Source organism: Ceratosolen solmsi, unplaced genomic scaffold (genome assembly GCF_000503995.2).
Source record: "Ceratosolen solmsi marchali unplaced genomic scaffold, CerSol_1.0 scaffold1, whole genome shotgun sequence".
Taxonomy (NCBI): domain Eukaryota; kingdom Metazoa; phylum Arthropoda; class Insecta; order Hymenoptera; family Agaonidae; genus Ceratosolen; species Ceratosolen solmsi.
The window spans coordinates 9,935,527-9,955,721 of record NW_011948415.1 but is presented as its reverse complement, the minus strand read 5'-3'; the positions used below and the strand labels follow the sequence as shown (position 1 = coordinate 9,955,721).

Below are 20,195 nucleotides of genomic sequence, written 5' to 3'. Positions count from 1 at the left end.
ACGGTTAAAAAGATCTGAAAAGCTCAGCAACTTGAGCTGAAAAGGATTCTTAAGTCCTAACTGCTAAATGTTATGCACACTCGTGTATACATATGTGTAGGTGGTATGGGAATATTTGATTTGGAATCGTAAATATTTCGCTGTCATTCTATGCGCATGAATGATTCGGTATTGCAATGCATTTGCGCGCGAACACAGAGAGAGAGAGAGAGAGAGAGAGAGAGAGAGAGAGAGCGAGGGAGAGAGGGAGAGGGGGGGGGAGACAGATATATATAACACACACATCATAGGAAAAAGAAAATAAATAATGAGATTTTTTTATTGTGAATGTATTATTAATAGCTGCAGCGAGCTTTTTATTCACGAGTGTACGGACGCACGCACACACACACAAACATGCATGCATATATTAAGTCGAATGTTTTATCAAGAGCAAAGAGAATTTTTAAGAAGATCCTTAAAATCTAATGATATATACAAGTTTTACACAAATACATTGGATTTTACTAAACATTATGATGATAATATGTAGACTACTTTGTTATTTTATACTTCCTACAAATCAAGAATGATGACTTTAATTAAATAGAAGATAAAGCAGTAACAAAACTTAAAATACTAATGAAATGTTTTTGAATATCAAATTACGAATATTTATTATTACTTTTGTTCGATAAAGACATTATTAAACAGACATATTTAGAAGTGGTACAACGAATTTCGGTTGTTCATTTCAAATATATAAAAACAATCAAATATTGCCAAAATTAAAAAATGATCCATGATTGATACTTTTTAATTTTCAAATTAATCATAAGGTTATATTAAAATCGCATTCGAGTTAAAGATTTTGTCCTATCGTATGAATTATCACGACAATGTAGAAAGTCACAAGAGCACCAAAATCTAATTTAATATTACGGTATAATGCATTACTACTACTTATACGATTATGTATTACGTAAAGGAGTAATACTTGAGTATAATTTTCATAATAATAATAAGCCAACACTAAATTCGATCTTCGATTTTTAAAGCTTTGATACGAATCTACGTATAAGTTTTTTTCTCCCGATAAATAATTACAGTTTATGATTATAATTCAAGCGTATCTTACTATTATTTATAATACTATTTTTATATGATTATTGTAAAGAGATGAAATTATTTGTGTTACGGCTTGGTAAATATTGACTGAAAGTTGACGCTTCGTTTCAAATCATCGAGTAATCCTCACGCAAGTAAACGCAATAGTCACAAAACAATTCAGTTAAGGGAATTCAACAGCCACATAGTTATTATCAATACACACGAGCCTCAAATTTTGCCCAAATAAAAGCCGGATGTGGATGTATCTCACAGTCACATTGATTAACTCGGCCGTGTTTAAGTGTGGGATAATAAGTAAGGGATGCGAACTTGCATTTCAATCTGAGCCGATCAGGATACAATTGACGGGGTTCTCGTAGTCATTAGTCATTAGCTTTTCGTCGACCGAAGCTCCCACATACCGTTGCATCTCGCTTAAACGCGATAATGAGCATGAATGGTGGTTTCGCAAGTTCAAAATAAAAGCTAAGCAGGAATAAAATTGGCCGGCTGCTGAAGTATGAAAGAAGGGACCGATAGGTATTTAAGGCATAGCGCGTTAACTTTAGTAATTCAGTGACGGGCGCAGTGCTCGCTCACAAATTCGCAAGCATATTCCATGGGATCGGGCGAGTGACTTAAGTCGGGCGCGGGTACATAGTCGCCGCCTCGTTAGCATAATCTCTGGAGGAGAGAGGCATTAGCCTCTCGGCTACGTAGGCCGCCTATCGATCGTCGAGCTAACATCTGCGCCACATTGCAGTCTCGCCGGAGAGCATAATCGTGCCCATCGTCTCCTGCATCCTCGGCTTCCCGCTGCTGGCGCTCATGCTGATCTGCTGTCTCAGGAGGAGGGCGAAGCTCGCGAGGGCGAGAGCGAGGCGACGGAACTGTGACGTGGAACACGGGGCCCTGAGCCTCGTGCGCTTCAGCCCGGTGCATCGGCTAGGTGAGCTCTCCTCGATAACGAGGCCAATCTTATCCCTCTTTCTCTTGTAGCGCAAAGTCGAAGAAAGAAGCCACCTTCTTTTGATTTCTCTCTCTCTCTCTCTCTCTCTCCCTCTTTTCTATTTTTATTTCTTTTTTTTTCTTTTTTTTGCGCGACTATGCATTATTCAAGCTCCTTGGCTCGTAGCGGAATCGTCTTGGCTGCAAGTCTCAAGTCGCGAGACACCGCACTTGGCCGAGCCAGTGTGGATTTAACTTTTTTCGGCACTTCGCTTACGCAAAAGGGCCAATCTTAACGACGGCGACCTCCTCGCCCCTCCTCCTCCACTTCCACGCCGATCTCATTCCCATTCTACCTCTCCTCGTTGTCTCATTCTTTTAATATCGCGTGCCTTTCTTACTTAATCATTAATGAATTAAAAACAGGTCTATCGGTTGCCGAATTAAATTATCCACAGCTCATTCGTGTATTATTTATTCATGCAACGTTAAAGCAATGGCGTTTATTAGTCGAGGATATATTGAAGGAAAATATTAATCAATAGAGAGTTCCTATAAATATTTGTGCAAAGATAGAATTTTATTGCATTTCCGAAAACAAAATTTGACGATTCATATCGTTATCGATGTGGACTTATATAAACTTTACCTATTACATGTTCGTTTTAATCAATACGAATTACGTGTTAAATAATTTAATATAAGGAAAAAAGAATTTCGTTCTTCAATGTTTGATTTAAATTAAATTTAAATAATCGAGCCGTCGAATTACAAATCGTTTTATAAAGAGAAATTTTTAAATGTTATTCTAAAAATACTCTAAAATTACTGTTTTGTTTTGTAAAGATTCCATATAAAAAGTAAATACACTTATTGATACTAGAGAGCAAAGTAAAATTTTATTGAAAATCGTAACCTCAAGCTGCGATACTCAAGAATTGCGTTATTGTTTGTTAATTAGTAAAAAAAACTTTGTCGGTAACAAGACTAATGATACTTAAATGTAACAAGACACCTTGAAACAAAGTGCAATTACAGCTATACAGGTAGACCGTATCGTCATTTGCTTTTGGCTCGAACGATTTTTTTTTCACAAATGTTCTACAATAAATTTAATTGACAAAAATTTAATCATTTATTACTTTATTGCTTCAATTAAATAATAACAATAACAATAATAACAACAACAACAACAACAACAACAACAACAACAACAACAATCATAATAATAATGAAAAGTAAAACGGGTTATATTTTGTATTTCTAATTATTTTTCTTTCTTTGAAATTTAATTAAAAGTTTAAGCAATTAAATTGATATTGCATTGCGCGTATTTTAATTTGCAATTGAAATTATTGATTAAAGAAGTTTTATATTATATGTGTATATATATATATATATATATATATATATATAAACAAAAACAAAAACAAAAAAAAACAAAAATTAAAATAATTAAAAAAAAAAATAAAGAATAAATGAAAAAATAAAGAATAAGGAGAAATAAGCCGCGTTACGGTTATACTTTCACATTATTATTATTAAAAAAAAAAATTATTTATTTCAAGGCTGCATTTTAGAAGTACAGTTAATTTCGTAAAACTAAATGTATGTAACTAATTTCTTAAACTCTCTCTTACTGCGTTTGAATATTGAACGTTATTCCGTGATATATTTCTATGCAACAAACCTGATGAGGAGAATGCTAATTTGCACTAGAGATGATTTTCATTTCTCATTGTACTGAATCGTAGTTTTCATTTGTGAGTAAATGTTTGCCTTTCGTTCTTTCCCCTTTGCTTTTCCTCTCTTGCATCCCACCCCCCCCCTCCGCCCCACTGCCTCATGCCACCGTTCCTCTGCGCCACCACCCCCACTCTCCACCTTTGATAATGTACATATTCATTATGAACAGTACTTTTTATCTTTATATTTTGGCAGATTATAAAAAATTGTGTAGCTACAATGAAGTTGTTATTTTTTAAATTTTTAAAATACAAGCTCTATTCTTTATTAACATATGTACGTACTTTTTTTTGGAAATTCATACTAGGTGAGCTATTCTTTTTTCGTAGCTTTTGTGTCAGGTTATTATGCTTTTGACTTAAAAATGGGTAAACATAGAGTACGAAAGCTAGAGGGTACTACTTTTTCACACAACGGATTTCTCTTTCTTTTTGTGTGGACATTCGTTATGATGCCCGTTAACTTTATTCCAAGTACTCCAAATATTGCAAATTCGTAAATATTGCCTATAATTACCTTCTTCGTTCTAATTACATTGATATTGAATATTTACATTAATATCATTAATAAGTGAATTACCGAGTACTCCGTAATCTGATTATCAATTAATCCTCATTTACAATATCAATAATCTTATCATAATTGGCATGGTAAAGATGGCTATTTTGCAGTTGAGATCGTATGGTGGTAATGTCTTAGATCATATTAATATTTTGATCGTTTGCTATACATGAGAATAATGACACTTAAGTGCAATTCTCTTTCTTTTATGTGAATATTTCATTCGTGTGGCGATATAACGCATTAATCAAATTAAATTATCTATTGCAGCTGGTATTGAGAAGCCTCCAAAAGCATTGACTATTCGAGCTGATCGAGGTTCCAGGGCCTTTGCTACTTTGGAATTAGACACTGTCCTTGAGGAGCGTTCCGATCCTGACATGAGCACGGGCCTAGAAATGAGTACTCCCGAATAACATATAGCCTCGGCGATTTCTAGGTTATTTTTATTCACTACGAGCATATTTTGGCCCGATTAAGTAAGATTCGAGTGCCTGTACGAGTCATTCATTATAAAAATATAACCTGTCTAGAATGTATGCCAAATATGAAAAAAGTGCAATTAATTCAAACCTCAAAAGTAACTTAAGAATAAAATTATAAATGATAGCTGTGGCAGGGACAAGTAGTAATGAACATTGAAAGTTGATGGTTAAAATAATCAACACTTGATGTTATGATAGTGTGAACAATAACCTGGGAAAATTATTAATAACATAGATAATGATTACAGCTATAAAATAAAAATGTAAATACCTTTGACCGCAGTATTTTCAGCACCGAACTAAAATAGTTTTACCAATTAGATATTACATTTTAGTTTATTATAGAATATATTAGCTTTGAATATTTTCAATAATAACGGATTACTAAATATTAGACTAAATAGTTGAGGTATCGAACAAATAGCTACTGAAACCAATTTACTCTAAGGCAATGTCTCGATTTAGATAGCAATGTACTATATTTATCAATTGTTTCGAAAGTTCTAATATAGAAGATTACACTAAATAATCCATCTATGCGAATATTACAAAATTTTCAACCTTTTTGTATTCTGTATGAATTTTTTTTTTTTTTTTGTTTACTCGGCGAATAGCATTTTAGAATATGTTTATAAATGTATTTAATATGCATATATTTACATATAATACCAAACCTTATCAACAAGTACTATATATACCCATACATAGAGCATGTAGAATGCATATGTACGTTAATAATAATGGTAGTATTAATAAAAAACGTTAAATAATAAATGTACGTATGCACGCGGTTCTTAAAGAAAGTAGTGGAAAATAGTTTTAACAATACTCGGCAAGTAATAACATATATACAAAAAAGATTATTTTAAATATAAATAAAATTATAATATTCATCTGATATGGGATTAATTTATACATTATTATTTTTATGATTTTAATATACCTTTGATGTATTTGTAATATAGAAATAAAATTTTTCTCATAACCATTGGTGAAATTTTTATCGAGAAGTTCCTTGAATTTGCGATTGATATAAATTGTTTATTTATATTTAGTACAGTTCATAGTCGTGTTGAGAAATAATTTTTGTAATAATAGTTCTTGCTGATATTCGCAAACAAACGTTTACATGTGCCCGACTGATTTAGCATATTTATTAAAAATATACTTCTATTTTTTTTTTATCTGCGATACTTCATTGCACTTGAATATATTCTCTAAGGCATATAATTGTTGACTTTACTAATTTAAATTGCAATTAATAGTTAACATTTTTATCGTCAATTAAAATATATGCTTACGTAATAAATATATTCGATTGTAAATTGCTCGTAAAACGCCTTAAATAAATGCAATAAAATTATTTAAATACCAACAACTTGCAGATTCACTAATTACATAGTAGAATGAATATCAAAGAATTCCGAAAAAGAATTAAATTTTAGCAATTAACTTGCACCGAGATGGCTTGTAATTATTTTGCTTTGTAGCTGCTCAAAGAAAACAGCAGCTAGTAAACAATTACGTTCCAATCACTTAATCGTAAGAAAATAATAAAATTACGTTCATTCGCCTTGAAAGTTGAAAAACTTTGGCCACGGCGTGTCAAAAGTGCACCGTTGCAAGCCCTTAGCTCATACGCTATGGAATAGCCAATGTTAAGGAGAGGAAGTGAAGGGCGCTCGTTACGAGGCAAATATAACGAAAGCTCACGCTTAAATAATATCGACGTTTGCAGATCGCCACGCAGCTCTCGATCGAATCTGGTGCCAGTTCCTGTGGATCACAGCCCCCTGTGGACGACGCTGACGAACGCGAGTGGGGTAGAGGACGACGAGCTCGAGAGCACCTAGCAGGAATCTCCAGGCGCGAGCTTCATCGGAGCTCTCGTCCTGGACCTGCCAATTATCTACTGACGCGAATCGCAGTCTGGGCTGTCCTCGGCAGTCACAGACTCGCCCATGAGACTCGTCCGTGTAAGCGACGACAACGGTGGCCGCGGCACTCGAGTTTTCATCAGTTGCCCCATCGACGAGCATTAATTCGGTCTCCGTGCAAGACTTTGCCCGATACTCGGACCTCGGACGCGGATTCTTCCTTTACCCACCCTTTCGTACATCTTCCTCTGCTGTCCTGGTTATTGCATCGTTTCCCGAGTACTCATCGACGTTTAAAAAAGTACCGCTCCCACTTTCACTGACAATTTGCGCTTTTACCGTATTGAATGAATATTGGCTTTGAAAATAAAATTACCACCTCGCACAACATATCAGGGGGAGCAGTGCCATTGTTAATTGAGAATGTGCAATATTACTCATGCGAAGGGAAATGTGTTTTCGAAGTTTATGAAAGGAACGTTTTATCGATACTAGGTTATGTTCTTGACGTTGCAGTGTTACGAAGACCAACTAATCGTAAAATTTTTCATGTCCATTGAAGTTTCGCAGCTTGTTAATTATTAGAAGCGTATCATTTGCAAAACCGTTTGTACAATAATATTGATTTTCTGTAAATGCGAATACCTAGCTTCAATGTTTTATCCGATAACGCTCGATCATTTTAAAATAGATGCGCATTTAATTGTAAATTTTATTCGGATGTATTATTAAATGAATATACATAGGAGTGTGCTTGACAAAGATTTTACTTACCGGTCATTCCTAATAAAAATCACATAAGAAAATGTCAGAGGTTACTATTATACGTTCTATGTACGCTAATAATAAGGAAGAAGAAGCGTCAAAATTATTTAGATAAATTTGATGATAAAATAAATAATATACTCAGAGACAAATTTCTTTGGAATTAATAGTTTGCACTGAGTTAAACACTTAGTTTTATAAATAATGCGCGAACGTTGAAATGTTGCTGTTTGGAATAGAAAAATACTGTTTCCTTACTTTCAAATATATGTATTTTATCATACATAAACGAATATAATCGAATACATTAATATATCGTATAGCAAATTATACATGATAATCAAATTTTAATATTTTATTTTACACATATTTCAACGACATACTTTATTCTAGCAAAGTGCGTAAAACAATTAATTATAACAATTAGGTACAATTTTATGTAGAATACATTTTTATATTGTAAATAAGATATTTTTTGCAAAATTCTTTAATGCATTCTTAGAAAACTTTTAACGAGGCTTAATAAATATTGATTTACATATTATAATAAACAAATGACTCGTAAGTAACTACTATAAGGAAATTCTAGCTAAGGTTTATCTCACTCAGAATAACAAAAATACCTTGCATTCGTAATTATTCCCTATTTAATACACATTTATAACAAATATTTGTAAAACAAATGGTTTTCGACATTAAAAACTCGGCCTGTATTAAAATACACATAAATTTCGCTTGGACGCACCGAAAATCAGCACCAGTGCAAATACCTTCAATTTACCTTAAAAAATAAAATAAAATCACTTATCGGTTTTATCTAGATCATAAAACATAACTTGACATGTACCTAAAGCATAAGAATAGAGGAAAGAATAACCAAAGGGCTATTGTATCGGCTAATATGAGATTCTGAGAACGTTCCTTTATATAATTCACCAGTTTCATATAAAATAGGAAAGATCGCTCCTTGGTTCTACTATTTCAATAGCTGGTGAGGACAGAAAAGCATAGATAATAGAGGAAACGGATAGTGCATCTTTAACCGGATATGATAACCCATTTTCTACACGACAAACACAAGTATGCATCTACATGAAACGAGTACCCATCGTCTTCGTTATTTGCCCTAATGTACTACATATTTTTCTCGGATGGAGCCGAAGGAAAGAAAATACAGATTACCAATGCATCTTGTGTCAAGGAAAACTATTTAAAAATATGGAAGTTGTAGGAAATTTCCCGATGTAATTTGAACGAATAAAAATGAACGAAGAGCCTGAAGCACAAAGTGAACTGCATTGCAATAGATTAGATCGAAGAAATTTAAACTTACAACGTTTTAATCTGAGAATTAGAGAATTATTAGAAAAAGCAAGAGATTATATTGTTAATGATAATTAGATGTGGACCAGCGGGGGTATACTTATGGGTATGATGATTTCAAAATCAATGACACTCGGTCTATTAATAATGAATGAATATGGATTGAACCGATACACAATGTTTACAATAAACTAGGATCAAACGATATCTCAATAACAATATAACATCTTACCTTTGATTTAGAAGGGACTTTGGTTTGTGTGCTTATGCGCACGATAGAGTCTTCGAGTTACTTTTCAATTGGAATATGCCGAGTATACTTGATGATATTTTAACGACAGATTTGAAAAACCAGTACATTGTGAAGATTCTTACCGAGGAAGGAATTAATTATCATTAATTATAATATATAATGTAATTTATTTATTTTAATTTTAATTTTAATTTATATTCAAATATCATTTGCCGTAAGGAATTAGTGCACCCAACGATTTCTACGCAATTGCATGAGAACAGAAACGAGTTTCCAAACACTTACATTAAACAATATTGGTAAAGATAATAACAAATTTATTTAATGGAGAGGATATATATGATTGGTGTCCGCAGCTGTTGAGCAAACTTATGGAACATACTAAATTATCAAATTAAAGAAATCAATATTAAGAAATGATAATTAGAGAAAGATTATTTGGCTCTTATATGGAATCCAGATAAGTAATTTTCTTTACATCCCTCAGAAGTGTCAAATTCTAATTAAATAGAAAAGCTTGTAACTACAGTTGTAGAAAGTCCTTGAAATAACTTCCAATTCGTGAAGAGATCCAAATGGAAAGTAAAAAACTCTATTAAAAGAATAATTCATAAAAAACAATTAAATGCAAAGGCTAAATGGAGATGCCACGATGAATAACTCCACCTGTTATGATTAAATATTCAACTGAGTCTAATGTAATTTATAAACATTTAATATCTACTCTTTCATTTACCACATTGGGAATGAATTTATGAAAGGACAAATACAAAAAATTCAAGTACCTTATAGACAAGTCAAATAACGTAGATGTGAAAATTCTGCATAACAACTATGCTTTGGCATACACAAGATTTTAAATATAGAATAAAGTAAATTTTATCAAGAATACAGTTATTCAATATTTCTTACATACAGTAGCATATTATTTTCTAAATGAAATTTCTTATTTTTAATATGTTCATAAACATTTTTTACGATATTATTCTCTTTTGTATGTATGACTGATATGTATGTTTCGAAAAGAAAGTAAACCCTATAATATAAAGTTAAGAGTCAACTAAAAATTTTATATGTGAAATGCAAATGTCGATGATAATACATTTCTTTCATTTATAAATTTGGAACATACACATAAAAAAAAAAAAAAAAAAAAAAGGAAAGTTTTTACAGTACGATAAAAAAGAATTGTGTAAAAGTTAGTATATGTATATAACCAGCTATGTGCCACTGCTTAGGCTAAAAGTTGAATGTATATAAATTAAGTTTGAGAAACTTTAATGATGTATAATGTGATTGGGAATTATGCAATTGCAGCATCAAAGGTGTTGACTCTTGTTAATTACCTTCAACGTTAAATATAACGTATGGTTTATAAAATGTAGAATATTTGATTATTTGTTCTATTACAGTGTAAATATGAAAATATATTTTAAATATATATTCACATTTACACTGTATATATGTGAATATACGTGTATATGAAAATATATTTAAAATATAATTTCATATATTCTTATCTAAAATATATAAATATATTCTTTTAAAATAATATATGTTGCACAATTTTTAAGTAATATACGGAAACATAAATGTCGAAATTTGCTTTAATATGTAAAAATTTATTTAATAAAAATATATTTGTATTTTCTGATAGATCAGAAAGTTTAATAAAAAAAATTAATAAAAATCTAAGAATCTTCATAAATGAAGACACATTTATTACTAGTAACAGTTTTTTTTTCTTTATAATAGATCTTATTAATTAAAATAATAAATTATCTATAAAATTTATCCTAAAAACCTGGAATGACACGGCCTTTTTTGGCAGCTTTTTTCATTTTATTCTTTTTCACATCCATTTTCCTCTTTGATATATTATCAAACCTTTTTTGCTGCCGTTCTTGTAACGATTTTTGCACTCCTTCTTTCCTAGCTTCCCATTTCTTTTTACTTTGCTTCTTTTTTTGTTCGTCTCTCTTTATCGTTCGTTTCAGAAGCTCGGGATCATCTTTTACCTATAAGATATATGATATTCATAATAACTGAGATCGGAAGGTTATATTTAAACTAGTTATACTAGTATTTAAATTAGTTATTGTTAATTTTAAACACTGTTTAAAAATTAGAAAATATAATTTGTTCATATATAAAATAAATAAATAATATAATAAATTTTCGATACAATTTTTATATAACATTACCATTATTATAGTATATAGGATATGAAACAATAAATTTATATCTAGTATATGTAATTACAACTATACTTACTTTTTCACCGGTAGCTTTTGCTAAAGCTGATTTCCATATATCTGTCTCTTTTATTTCAAGAGCCAATTCCTTATTTCCAGCCTTTTCAAGTTGCTTTATTTCTTCTTTCTTCTCCTGCAATTTTTGTAAGATTTTTTTTGGATTCTTTTCAGTTTTTAAAGGGCTTTTTTTGGTTCCAATTTCAGAAAAATCAAACTTGCTAAATACCATGTTACCTTTAGAATTAAATATAGGTTTTTGTTTTGGAATTTTAGGTACGTCAGATTCTTCTTTAATTTTTATATCTTCAACGGACGTTTCTTCAATTTTAATCTTTTTTTTTTTCATCAATCTTTCTTCTCTTTTGGTTTTCTTTTGTATCCTATTTTTCAATCCTTTTTTAATTAACTTATCTTTGTAATTTAACTTTTTACCTTTAAGTTCGTTAAATTTGGCATGTAATTCTTCAAATGTCTGTGCCCTTTTTCCTTTCTCCTCTGGGCCAGAAAATACTTTTTCTGTAAAAACACTTATTCATGAATTTGAAGTTTAATTTAAAAAAGAATGAAAACATTTCAATATTATACAATATACCTTTCCTTCGACTTGAATATTCATTCTGATATTCATAATGTTCATTTTGAGCCACTGAAAAATACATTTTCATTTTTAATATAATTTTAAAATTCTTTTAAGGTTAAAAAGGAAAATATGTGTACTTACCAAGCTCGTACGAAGGTAATGGCATTTTAGAAAAAATGTCTGATATAAATCTATCTTCTTCCATAAGCATACGCTTAACTGATTTTATATTAAAAGGCTTAGACATTTTTAATTTCATATTTTACTCACGTGTATCGAATAAAAAACAAAGTTCAAATGCATTTAAAATTTATGGATATATAATTTTCTTTGCATATCATAAGCTGGAATTTCCAGAAGAGGGCGTGAGTATCGATATTCTTACGGTGAAGCTAATGAACGAAGAAACATGTTTCCTGCCCTGTATATTTGCACCCCTGATGATCTGCTAAGTCAATAGGATTGTAGAGTATATATTGTAGGATATAGGAGTGTAGAATATATATTTATCCCTATACATGTATGACGTCTGAAAGTCAGGGTCCGGGGAAACGGGCCGATGCTCTTTGCTACTGTTAAATATCTTCTTTTACCTCCTGACTTTCTTCTTGGGAGTAATTCTTAAATCCTTAACAACATTCGCGAATGAATGTATATCCTTTTATTTATCTCTGTGAATAGTAGAAAAGGCTATTCATAAAGAAAGTTGCTTGCTTAGTGATTTTTGTACGCTTACATCTCTACATATTGGTATGTCTGCCTACACTCAGAGCGCGAAACAGACTTTTTACAACAAAAATTCAAAATTGTTTTAAAACGTTAAACAGAAATTTCATTATTTCTGAATGCTGTGCAAATATAAAAACTGCTATTCATACATTATTTTTCTAAATAAGTAGCTTGAAATAAATTTCAAAAAGTTAGGCTTCGTGCGGTAATTTTCAAATTTAAAAATTCAAATGAATTTATATAATAATTTTTAGGTAAATAAACACTTCAATGATTAATCTACAAATTTAATGAGAAGTGGATCCTTTATTAGTACAGTGCACTGCTTGCTCTTCTACTGATATTTTATTTATTCTTTTTTTTACATTAATTTTGACCAATTTTATAAATCTGTTGATAAAAGCTAATAGTATAAAGGGATAATACGGTATCCTAAATTATTTTGAATATACCGTTATTGCATGGAAATAGAAATTTAAATTTTGTACCAAATCCTATCGGAGTAAATCAATAAACAATACATTTTACAATTATTATATCATATTATATCATATAATTTCAATATAATTTTTTGAGACTGAGAATTTATAATAATTCATTTGAAAATTTTTGGTGTATAGAATAGAAAATTACGTCATCAAAATATGTTTACGTATGAATGCATATCATGAAATTTTAATAAATGCCAAGTTACTAAACTTCAATTGATCAGATTCAATGATTAAAATTCAATTTCAAAAATAATATCTATGATTTTTATATCGATGTGGAAGTTGTTTTTTTTATCCTACTACGCATATATATTTATATATGACATAAACTTTCAATATTTTATCTAAAAATTTTCATAAATTCAATACATAATATACTTAATATAAAAATATGTAATAAAAACTATAGCTTTATAATTTTATACTTATTATTTATAATAATATGATAAATCTATTTAATATTTTCAATTGCTCATAGCTTCTTCTATCAATCTAGAAGGTCTTAATACAATTAATTTTTTTCCAGACAAATTGTACTTATCAAAGTGCTGTTCAATTTCTATCGTGTCTTTCAATGTTTCAAAATAAACATAACAATAACGAGTATTACTGTTTGGCAATAATGTAATATAACTGATGGCTAATGGCCTAGCATGTTCAAATAAGTGCAAAATATATCCGCAACCATAATTTTCATGAATATTGGCTACTATAATTGCTTCTGCATCCAAAATTTGTATTTTGGATATTGCATTTGAATTGGTTCTTTTAACAAGATTGGGAATATCATCATCAGTTTTGGTATAATCTGTTTCATTCTCTGAATTATACTCGCATATTTCAATATTACTATTTAAATGCTTTGGTTTGACTTCTTGTTTACCCATAGTATTACTATCATCATTCATACTTTTAGCATAAATTCTTTCACTTCCTGACAAATATTGTCCATTTAAATAATAGCTATTAATTGAATTATCACTACCACATGGGATATTATTATCACTATTTACACATTCTGAATTTTCAATTAAAAGTTTTTCTGTTTTAACTTTATGCCCCAATTGTATGGTATTATTACTCTTTCCTTGATTTTCCATTTTGGAAGTTTGATCATTTTGTATTGTATGTACTTGCACTTTCCTTTTAACATTACAATTTGATTGTGAATAGCACTGTGGCCGATGTAGTACAAGTTTAATAGTTGCATGTTCTTTTAATCCATTGATTGCCCTTTCTACTTCATTTAAAGTTAAATATTGTATAAAATGAAATCCCGTTTTATTACCTGCTACTTTAATTTGTGTAACATTTCCAAATTTTGAAAATATTCTTTTTATTTCATTGAAACTAACGGCATGTTTATTAGGAAATATTAGACAGTATTCACCATTTTTATTTCTTGACCAAAGTGGTTCCGAAGTCATTCTACACGATCTGAAATTAACATCACGCAAAAATTAATACTAAGAAATGGATTCACATGCCTTAATTCTAAATAAATATTTTATTATTATTGCCATCAAGTACTAGCGCCATTTTCATAAAATACCTATTTGTTGACAAAAAAGAATAAAAAATCCTTATATAATATAAGCAACTCTGTCGTTGATAAAAAAAATCTTTATATTATTATCCTTAAATTTAAAAATATACGTTGAGGTGCGATAAAGAATTCAAAATCAAAAAATTCACAGCATTAACACAGCTTAGACTTCGATGTGACGAAATATGACGTCAATAACCACGCGCATGAGATATTTTCTCATACATGGGTGTATGCAAAACAACAGAACCCTCTTCCTTTTTCAATGTTTTGATTTCATTTTCAGCTGTAAAAAATCTAACGTAAAACAAGTATACCGTAATATAATAATATTGAATATTTTTGTAATTATACAATATTACTGGCTAAAAAGGAGCTAAGGAAGAGTAAATATAGTATTTCCGTTTTATAAGGGAGTAAAAAAGAAATTTGAAAATTTGTAAATATATTCCTTTCAAAATACTTTTCAACATCAAGATTTTGTTCAATAATATTATGCAACTTTATATAATTGCATGAATCTTTACTTGAGACAAACAACAAATTTCGCTTTAGAACATAAATTATAAAAAGTTATAAAAAAAAATCCTATAAAAAAGTTTCTTATTTTTACCTAAATGTATTTCATACAAAAATCAATATCATAAGAGGTGAAAATTTATTTTAACGTTTAATTAAATACATAAATTGTTCATGAACGAATTACAAGATATATAGATTATTTTGGATCGCGCAAAAATACTTAACCAAGCATTCAATAAATCCTAATAATAAATTTTGAAATATTTATCAGTGCTTTATACAGTCGAATTAAACTTTCTTTTTCACGAAGTAATTTTTTAAACACAACTGCACACATTTACTAAGTTTTGCATATATTACTAAATACATATTATATTTACTGCTATTACAATCACACATAAAGAGTATTTTTATATCAATATTTTTGTATGAACAAAAGACAGAGCTACTTATCCATGAAATAAAATGTTTCATTTATAAAATACTTTACGAAATCGAATTGGCGTATGCAATTTCCTAATTCAAATTGGATGTCTCACTTTTCCAATACTAATTTGTATTAATAAATTCACTTGATTAATTTTTAAATACTGTAACACAGATAAAATTTCTTACCAAATTTGACTCTTATTTTCTATTCTAATAATTATATCATATTATGCTATTATAAAGCATAATGGATAATGAGCTTAAAAGTTCATCAGAATTACTTTAAATTGACGCTTTTATAATTGAAAACATAATAACTACGACAGATTCATTCTAACGCGATATATTCCTGAATTAACAACTAATACCCAGCAATTGGTTCCCATCCCTGATACCTCTGGTTTTCTATAAGCGCTGCTCGTATAATTTCGTCATAAGGCCGATGATGAATATTTCTCAACCTAGAATTCCTTATTCTTTCCCAAATCGGTTTTCTTCACTCATCGATAAAGGACCTCTGTTCATAGGATTTACCCTCTCTTGTAGAATATAGAAAAGAGGTGGGGTCAGCCACCTCTTGTCGCTGGTAGTTGCCACATCAGGGTCAATCCGATAACCGATCGTCGGCTATGCAGCTTTATTGTAGGGTAGCACTTATTTTATATAATAAATAGAGACTCTTTCTACAAAAAGGAATACGTAGCTGCACGTGGGTCGTTTATATTTTTCTGTTCATAATTGATATTTTCATAGAACTCTAATAACCATACGCATTGTACATAACATAATTCAATTTTCAATTTTAAGCTCTCCTTATTGATATAAAATTGCTATTTTAAGATATTATACAGTCTAATATTTAACTAAGAAAATTATATTTATTTATAATTATAAATTGAATGAATAAATAAATGAAAAGAATCAATCTGTATTGTGAACCTGAACGGAATTATTTTTAGGCTGTCATTCTTACATTTTCATTGTCTTTAGATTGTCATTGACTTGAAATTGATAACATTTTATTTTTGATAAAATTAAATTAAATTTAATTTAAATGATAAACAATAAATACTATACTATTTTCTTTTTACATTGATTTATGTCAATAGCTGTCATACTGATATATAAAGATTTTCAATTTGTTTTTACAACTATATATATCTGCGTTTATACAACTTCAGTATAAATCTTAAAATTTAATATTTTGTATGTAAATTAAAATTAAACTAAGATATAAATCATTACACAAAATTCAATTACATTACTTGCATATTGCAATTAACTTTGTTGAGGTTCTTTTATGAAATTATTTAAATATAATTTAAGTAATTTTGGACCTAATAAATCTACTAATTTGCAATCATTTATGTATTTGAAGTAAACATGGCAGTAACAAATACAAGCAGATGAAATAATTTTCGTGTTTAAATAAGAAATGGTAAATATGGAGAGCACGCAATTTCTTTCATATTTTTGTCTTCTATTTTACCGCATAAAGTAATTTTTATAGATAATTGTTTGAAGATTTTTCTTAATAACTGTAACTGAGCACTCATCGATAAAATTATTATTGTTTTATTTTAAAAAGAAGGCATTTTCTTTGTTATATTTTTTAATGATTGGATTTTTCTTTTAATCTTTATATTTATACTGGTTTGATTTATTTGTTATGTTATTATTAAAACTATTATTATTAGACGTGGTTTTATTATATGGTGATTTATTATTTTTAAATTAATTTTTAAATTTTTAAATGGTCTTTTAACTCATTAGCTGCATTAGGAGCATAACGAATGTTTTTTATATCTTGTAAAACAATAAGCTTTATCTATACAAGAGCTAAAGTCTTATATAGTTAAATATTTCCAATATATTCCTTAGATTATATATATTTTTAAACACAATAACGAATATGAACTATTTGTTTCACTAAAAGTCATCTATCGTTATCATTTACAATTTCAACTAAACAACAAAAAACATTTCAATTTAGAAATTTAAATCTATTGGTTAAATAAAGTAAATTTTTCATGTATTTCACAAATTTATCGGTTAGCGCAGAAAAATTATATTTAATTTATAACAAAATAAACATTATATATTTTAAAAAATCAAATATAAAAACTTGATTCCAACAAATTGGTATTATTTGCTCTTTATGCATAATCGGTATAACAAATTTTATACTATTATATTTTAATAGTGTAAATGTATTTTCAATTAATAATAATTCTTATCCTTATATATTTTATGTAATTATTTGACTTGAAATTTATGAAAAGCTAATATCAATCGCTATTAGTATGGGTACATTAATATTCAAATCTTAAAAATCTTATTTAGATTTAAACTTTGATGATAATTAAAATAAGGTTATATCAATTGAATTTAAATATTCATGATTATTCAGAAATTTTTATATTTCCTAATTCTTTTGATATTAAGATGAAGATGTAAATACGAAATAAATACTTAATTGTCCTTAACCTTCAAATATTATTTCGTTATTGTTAAATATATTTACATATTGCTTAAAAATTAATCATTTGATAATAATATTATATACAATTTAAAATAAAACACAATGATGTAAAATTATGAAAAAAAAAAATCGGTTACATAAATAAAATGAATTATGAAAACAATAATACAATTTTACATACATACATAGTAAAATTAAAGTATTTTCATATTACTAACGATGATTTTTTACGTTATAAAAATGTAAACATTTACAATAAAATATACAAAATAGAAACATTACCATTTGATTATAATTATTATACCGTTGAATACACATTGCAACAGATATTTTATCTTTGATAAAGTGATATGTTCATTGCATGAATTTATGATTGAAGTCTAAAATGCGCCAATTTTTGAATGTCCTTAGAAAATAAAATAGATTATTTTAATATCGGAAAAGTTTTTAATTGAAACCATAAATTGATTGAATTATGTGTGCGTTTAATTTTTTTAAAGCACATATTTGTAAGCTTAATGTGAACTACTGTTTAATGATACTTTAATATTATATTAATGTTGTGTTAATGTTGTGTTAATGTTGTGTGTCCATTCGTATAAATATTTTTAATTATCAATTGCAAACAGTCAATTAAAAATTATTCACTCATATAAAAGAACGAAAAACTAAGTCCGACTTTTTAAAGCACAATGTACTATATAATGATTGAAGTAAAATGGAGTTGGGATATTTATAGGCAATTACACTTAAAGGCGTTTGGATGATTAAAATGAATATTAATTAATACCAATTGATACGATTTTTTATTAGGAAACAGGAGTTATGGACGAGAATAATCAAGTCAGAATTTTGAATTTCGCGCTACTTTACCAAACTAACTGTTAAATGCAGCGATTCTTTGGATTTGGTGAGATAAAAGAGAAGTGCCATTATACACTAGATATTAGTCAGTCATTTTCATACAATTTCATTTCAATAGCCGTGGAGGCCGATATTGGTGAGCGGTGTGTAGCAAATATTTACCGACTTCGTAATTTTATTGGATAAAATCCGAAGAGCTACCGTCAGAAAGTTGACCAACTTCAAAAATCAAACAAAGAAATATCGTAGCTTGACAAGTTTACCTTCTTTCCGACTCTTCCGCCCATTTAATCTATAATAAACACAAGTATATAAAAATACGAAAGAATAAATTATTTTTAATTTTTCGTGAATTATGTATAGAGATTTGAAAATACGAAATAAATGTCCATTATCGCACCGCTTGATTCCACTTGCCGCTCCTCATAATTTATATACGACCACTCATTTATATTCTTATGTAACATAAAAGGTTGAACGATAATAGCCAGGAATGGGAATTATGATTGCGGGCTTGAAAGCCCGGCGACGGTATCCATTTCGAATCGCATACTCTCGTAGTGAATTGTCGAGAAAGTAACGGTAATAAAAATTTTCCCAAGCTGCGTCGGGGTGACATTTGCAATAAGCCGCCGACTGCCAATGCACTCCGACAGTATTAAAATAACTTCCATTGTTGATGGCGCGGCACATGGCAGTAAAGATATATATACATATTACCTTACGAAACCATGATTTATAAGAGGAATTTCGAAAGGCCGCGCGGGGCTGCACGGCTGGGAGCAGCGTGAAAAGCTCGTTGTCAACGCGCGTCAACGTCGTGGGATTGGCGGGTGGTTGGGTGCGTGGACGTGTAAGAGGGGCGGGCGGATGTTGAGGCGATTCGGATCGTTCGTCGAAGACCCGCGAAGGACCAACGGCTGCCGGCAGCCTGGAAGGCAGCACTCCAGGATTCTCGGGAATAGAGACGTAGAGCCGTCCTCGGGACACGGCGTTGCGACTCTTCATTGGCCCTGGCCTCCATTGGTAGATGAGGAAGTGGCAAGAGGAGGATGAGAAGAGGGGGGGGGAATAAGTGGTGCCGTGACGCATGCGCGTGGCGTGCCACGAGCCAAGATCGCGAGCGTCGTCCGCGAAGAGCGGCGAACCAGACAAGGACGCGGCGAACGGACGCTGGGGTCGACGGCGTATGGGGGGGGCAGAGGCGGTGGTGGATAACGAGGAGGGGGTGGCTGGCGGTAGCGGCGGCG

General features: G+C 30.0%; 3 protein-coding genes across 3 annotated transcripts in view; 1 reads left to right on the top strand and 2 right to left on the bottom strand.

The window, feature by feature from the left end:
• LOC105368774 (uncharacterized) overlaps positions 1 to 7,398 on the top strand; it is a 93,399-nt gene extending 86,001 nt beyond the window's left edge. The window contains exons 3-5 of the mRNA XM_011507894.1: positions 1,853 to 2,038; positions 4,615 to 4,783; positions 6,568 to 7,398. Of these exons, the coding sequence (XP_011506196.1) occupies positions 1,853 to 2,038; positions 4,615 to 4,760 (332 nt within the window). The 3' untranslated portion in view covers positions 4,761 to 4,783; positions 6,568 to 7,398. The remainder of the gene's footprint in view (positions 1 to 1,852; positions 2,039 to 4,614; positions 4,784 to 6,567) is intronic.
• A 3,409-nt stretch (positions 7,399 to 10,807) lies between these two features.
• Positions 10,808 to 12,337, bottom strand: Surf6 (Surfeit locus protein 6). The gene is made up of 4 exons (XM_011507893.1): positions 12,024 to 12,337; positions 11,895 to 11,948; positions 11,322 to 11,818; positions 10,808 to 11,065 (listed from the first exon to the last, which is right to left on the bottom strand). The coding sequence occupies exons 1-4, from the start codon at positions 12,139 to 12,141 to the stop codon at positions 10,844 to 10,846; spliced, it is 891 nt and encodes a 296-aa protein (XP_011506195.1). The 5' UTR covers positions 12,142 to 12,337; the 3' UTR covers positions 10,808 to 10,843.
• A 1,227-nt stretch (positions 12,338 to 13,564) lies between these two features.
• Positions 13,565 to 14,599, bottom strand: LOC105368772 (uncharacterized). The gene has a single exon (XM_011507892.1). It carries the CDS (start codon positions 14,527 to 14,529, stop codon positions 13,567 to 13,569), a length of 963 nt encoding a protein of 320 aa, XP_011506194.1. The 5' UTR covers positions 14,530 to 14,599; the 3' UTR covers positions 13,565 to 13,566.
• Between the last annotated feature and the right edge of the window lie 5,596 nt (positions 14,600 to 20,195).